This window comes from Salvelinus alpinus, chromosome 28, assembly GCF_045679555.1.
Source record: "Salvelinus alpinus chromosome 28, SLU_Salpinus.1, whole genome shotgun sequence".
NCBI classification, from domain to species: Eukaryota; Metazoa; Chordata; class Actinopteri; order Salmoniformes; family Salmonidae; genus Salvelinus; species Salvelinus alpinus.
Window position 1 is genome coordinate 39,105,472 of NC_092113.1, and position 6,000 is coordinate 39,111,471.

At 40.1% G+C, this 6,000-nt stretch overlaps 1 protein-coding gene across 3 annotated transcripts in view; it reads right to left on the reverse strand.

The window, feature by feature from the left end:
• The window catches only part of LOC139557849 (copine-8-like), a 217,468-nt gene extending 213,238 nt beyond the window's left edge, over nucleotides 1-4,230 (reverse strand). For 2 of the 3 annotated variants that reach the window (XM_071373100.1, XM_071373099.1), the window contains exon 1: nucleotides 3,677-4,229. In XM_071373100.1, the coding sequence (XP_071229201.1) occupies nucleotides 3,677-3,786 (110 nt within the window). In that variant the 5' untranslated portion in view covers nucleotides 3,787-4,229. Of the gene's footprint in view, nucleotides 1-3,676 lie in introns of all 3 variants that reach the window. The other variant, XM_071373098.1, reaches the window with a different exon arrangement.
• Nucleotides 4,231-6,000: the final 1,770 nt, after the last annotated feature.

Sequence of the window (6,000 nt, forward strand, 5' to 3'; positions counted from 1 at the left end):
AAAGTTACAATGAGGGATAGGCTAACCAACATGCATCTGGTATAGCCTCTGTTATAGGGAGGGAGGGAGGGAGGGAGGGAGGGAGGGAGGGAGGGAGGGAGGGCAAAACTAGACCAGTAACACAGTTCACCAGTCAGACAGACAGACAGCAGTATGATATATATCTCCAGATGGACTTGATAACAGGCTATCGTTATTTGATTATCTGTTTATTTCCACTTCCCAGACCTCTAATGGAAATTGGCAACTGAATTTAATACAGGAACAGCCGATTAAGGTTGCCGTAGCCTCTACAGTGCCTTCAGAAAGTATTTATACCCTTTGATTTATTCCACATTTTGTTTGTGTTACAGCGTGAACAGATTAAATTGATTTTCAAAGAATTTAGCTAATTTATTGCAAATGAAATACAGAAATATCACATTTACATAAGTTGACAATACATGTTAGAATCACCTTTGGCAGCGATTACAGCTGTGAGTCTTTCTGGGTAATTCTCTAAGAGCTTTACACACCTGGATTGTACAATATTTGCACATTATTGTTTTACAAATTCTTAAAAAAACTGTCAAATTGGTTGTTGATCATTGCTAGACAGACATTTTCAAGTCTTGCCATAGATTTTCAAGCTGATTTAAGTTAAAACTGTAAATACGCCACTCAGGAGCCTTCAGTGTTGTCTTGGTAAGCAACTCCTGTGTATATTTCATCTTGTGTTTTAGGTTATTGTCCTGCTGAATGGTGAATTTGTCTCCCAGTGTCTGTTGGAAAGCAGACTGAACCAGGTTTTCCTCTAGGATTTTGCCTGTGCTTAGCTCTATTCCGTTTTTTTTATCCTAAAAAACTCCCTAGTCCTTGCCGATGACAAGCATACCCATAACATGATGCAGCCACCACCATGCTTGAAAATATGAAGAGTGGTACTCAGTGATGTGTTGTGTTGGATTTGCCCCAAACATAACACCTGTATTCAGGACGTAAAGTTAATATCTTTGCCATATTTTTTGCAGTTTTACTTTAGTTCCTTATTGCAGACAGGATACTTGTTTTGGAATATTTTTATTCTGTACAGGCTTCCTTCTTTTCACTTTGTCATTTAGGTTCGTATTATGGAGTAACTACAATGTTGTAGTTTTCTCATATCACAGTCATTAAACTCTCAACAACGCTATCAACAAGGCAGGTCCTACAGGCCCTAGTTTTGTCGCACCTGGACTCGTTTCCAGTCGTGTGGTCAGTTGCCACAAAGAGGGGCTTAGGAAAATTACAATTGGACTCAGAACAGGGCAGCACGGCTGGCCCTTAAATGTACACGGAGAGTTAACATGAATAATATGCATGTCAATCTCTCCTGGCTCAAAATAGAGGAGAGATTGACTTCATCACTACTTGTATTTATGAGAAGTATTGACATGTTGAATGCACCGAGTTGTCTGTTTAAACTATTAGCACACAGCTTGGACACCCATGCATACACCACAAGATATGCCACCAGAGGTCTCTTCACAGTCCCCAAGTCCAGAACAGACTATGAGAGGTGCACAGTACTACATAGAGCCATTACTACATGGATCTCTATTCCACATCAAGCTCCTGATGCAAGCAGTAGAAACAGATTTTTTTTTTTTAACACATTTAAAAAACACCTTATGGAACAGCGGGGACTATGAAGAGACACACACAGGCACAGACACACGCATACATACAGACAGACACACGATAACATACGCACTATACACACACATGGATTTTGTTACACACTATTATTGCACACAGAGTGAGTTCATGCAACTTATTATGTGACTTGTTAAGCACATTTTTACTCCTAAACTTATTTAGGCTTGACATAACAAAGGAGTTAAATACTTACTGACTCAAGGCATTTCAGCTTTTCCTTTATTATTAAATTTGTAAAGTTTCTAAAAACATAATTCCACTTTGACATTATGGGGTATTGTGTGTAGGCCAGGGTCACAAAATCTCAATGTAATCAATTTAAAATCCAGACTGTAACACAACAAAATGTGGGAAAAGTCAATGGGTGTGCATCATTTCTGATAGGACTGTATATGCTTTACGATGCAGCTGGACGAATAATAGTGTGGGAGCATTGTCCTTCTAGAACCCCACCCCAATACACGCCACTGTAGTGCAGGCAGTTGGACGCGGGCGTCGTGGCAAAATTATTAGGCTAGTAATTGTGGGGAAAAACTCCGCTACATAGGCTATGCTTTTCTTTTGTTGGAGGGGGGGGGGGGGGGGGGTAGATCAGATTTAATATTGCAGATACATTGTAGCTTCCATCAATGTAATTGTCTGCATCATTTCATAAATATACTGTATATATATGTATGTATGTATGAATGTGTATATATATATACATACATATATATTTCATTTTATTTAACTAGGCAAGTCAGTTAAGACCAAATTCGTATTTACAATGACGGACTAGGAGCAGTGGGTTAGCTGCCTTGTTCAGTGGCAGAACGACAGATTTTGACCTTGGCAGCTCAGTATTCGATCCACCAACCTTTTGGTTACTGGCCCAACACTCTAACCACTAGAATACTTGCCGCCCCAGGTAGCCAGGTACATACATACATATATATATATATACACACACACACACACACACACACATATACACACATATACACACATACAATCCAATCCCCCATATGTTTTTTTGGGGAAAATATATAAATTTATATACATACACACAAATACACATACACATACATATATACATCCTTGATCATATTCCCCTACCCCTACCACCCCTCCCCTAATTGGAGCAAACAAATAAACAGCAACACTAAGGCTTCTACTTCCAGCTGATACATAATACATACATTTTACAGACAGTATATTTTACAATAGTTATATTGTGTTTGTTTTTAGTCCTGTCCTTCCTCTACCCTCAACCTCTCCCATCTATTTCATCCAGTTTGATTTCTATTTGCCATACATTTTGAACTGTGCTGTTTCACAACAGTTCTGAACCTATAAACATTTTACAGACCCCGTATGTTTTACATTGGTTATCTTGTTTTTATTAGTCCCACCCTTCAGCTCCATTCAACACTTCTCATCTGTCTCTAACACCATCCATATTGGATTTATATTTGCCATATATTTTTCAACTGTGCGGTGATGCTTATTCTATAGAGATTTCGCAGCAGGCAACACAACAGCCGCGCGCCTCGGGCGAACTTTTCACCCCACAAACTCTCCGACCGTCGATATCAACTGTGACACGCGGCTGTTTTATTCACTGGCTGGAAAAGTGGCGCAGCAAGCACTTGGGGAAACGGGTTGTGTCTAACAGTCTCGCACGCATCCCCACCCTTAAAAAAAATAAAAAATCGCAGGAAAATCTCAGAGTAAAAAAAAAAAAAACTTGATTAAAAGTTAGACATGAAATGTCCACATTACCCCATGTTCAGAAAATGGGGTTTCCATAGCCTAGGGCTAGTTACCGTCTAACCCTCTCCCTGCGCGTCAGATACGACATCTATAGAGACCAATAATATCACCGATACCAATATCAATTTCATCATTAGGCTAAGGTCTATTAACTGTGCAACGAGGCGAATCGTATTGCCCGCTGTTCCCCGAAGCGCAACGGACCTATCTGTGAGAGATACAGAGCCAGCGGTTTCTGCAAGCTTACCTGCATGACACGGTGATCTCCACTTTGGTGGCCGGGACGCTTCCCGCAATGGGATCGAAGTCACACACCGCAGCCATGCTATCTAGCTTGTCCATAACGTCTCCCTCCATGCGCGCGGAAGAACCGGGCCAACTCCCCGATTCACTCAGCCTGGCCGCGTACGAGTACCTTTCGAGTGTATCTCCACGCCCTTCTCCCGAGCGCAGGTGCTCAGCGAGCGTTCCACTGAGAACAGAGGGATCAACCGTCAGTGGATGAGTAGAGGAGAAGAGATGAAGACTTCAGTCAAATCCGGTAAGTGCTCTCCATGGGGTAGAGAAGGAACACTGTCCAGTTTGAGTATAGTGGAAACATGGAGTAGCCTAACCAAATTAAATTGTAATTGATTTAGGGCGTTGGATCCGGAGTCCCAACCAAGTCACCAGTGTGGGCTTCTCTCTTTGTCTTCAGGCAAAGAATGATCTCTACTGGCAATGGAGCGTTTGGAATGTAGATGCTCCGAAAAATAGCCCCGCCCGCGCTCTGCATTCTTTCACATACCGGCTGCCTGCGACTGACTGACAGACTGACTGTAGTTGACTGACTGACTGACTGTAGTTGACTGACTGACTGCCTGCGACTGACTGACAGACTGACTGACATACTGACTGTAGTTGACTGACTGACTGTCACTCAGTGCGGATCCACTCCATTGATTAACGGACACGGATCATTATCTCGCTCCAAATGATTTTCCTGGGCTATTAATAGCAACAGCTAACCACCGGACTTAAATTAATGGATATATCCTCATCCAATTAGCGTATATGTTAAAAGTTAAATTAGTAATTTTACTGTATATACGTCACTTTTTATAGCCTACTTTGAGTTAAAATACTGCCAATTAGACTTCCCCGGTGCTTTCTTTGACTAAATAGGTTTGTGTGAAATAATTAGCATTTTAAAAACGTAAGATAACAAATATATATCATAACCTATGTTTCTCTCTAAATATATTGCTGTGACGTCCTATTTTCCACATGTCTATTAAAATCAAACTATTGCTAAACATGTACATGGAAACTGACGCAATTTATTGATTGCATGTTCTATTGAACGTGCTGTGCATATTTTATACTAAATACATATTCTTAATCGATGGTAAATTGATTAGCCTACATCCGCTGACAACATCCCCAAAGAACGAGTTTCTATTGACCAGCGACAGTGCGCTTTCAGCACGTCTCTCCTCTGAACAGCTCCTCAAACGCTCGCGTTGGCAGAACTCTTATAGACTATGAGGCTATAATGTATTTTCATCACGTCTCTGCGTCCGTCTCAAATGGCATCATATTCCCTATATAGTGCACCACTTTTGACCTATGGGACCTGATCAAAAGGAGTGCACCAAATAGGGTGCCATTTCGGGCATATACACAGCTACGTTGTGGCTCATTTGTCCGACTAATAAAATTGCAATTATATTTTTTATGACAGTGAAACGACTTGGTATGAGTGGTCGTATAGGAAGCCATCAGATTACCCTACAATATAACCTCCAGGAACGATATCTATTCATGTCTGTCAATAATGAGACAGCTTCTATACTAGCCTTGTATTACATTTAACAATCTGATAATCAGACCTGGGTTCAAATACTGTTTGAAATCATTTTTTAAAAGTATCTGTGCTTGATTGAGCTTGCCTGGCTTAATGGACCAATAGAACAGCCCCAAAACGGTAAACTCCACCCACCTGGCACTGCAGGCAGGCTAGAGCAAACACTCACAGTATTTTAAAGATTTGAATGTTTAAATTAAGGCATTCATTTTGAATGGTTAAGGGTTAAGGTTTAGAATTGGGTTAAAACAAATACAACTCCATGGTTTAAGCTGCAATATGTAACTTTTTGGCGTGACCTTGCCAAATTCACATAGAAATGTGAGTTAAAGATATTTCATTCTCATTGAAAAAAGGTCTAAGAAGCGGTAGATGTGTTCTATTTGCTCTATTTCTATGCTACCCGTTCTTAAGTCTCGTTTTGAGTCTTTTACGTTCGGTTTTGTACAACATCTTCAATCAACTGAAAATGCAATATTTTTGGCTATTTAAAATATATTTCACAGCGGTTTAGATGGTACAATGATTCTCTACATTATACATTGCTTGCTTTGTCACAAACTCAGTAGTGTTAAGTACTTAAGTACTACTCAAAAGTATTTTTACTTAAGTCATTTTTGGGGGTATCTGTACTTTACTATTTATATTTTTGACTACTTTTACTCCACTACATTCCTGAATAAAATAATATACTTTTTATCCCTTACATTTTCCCTGACACCCAA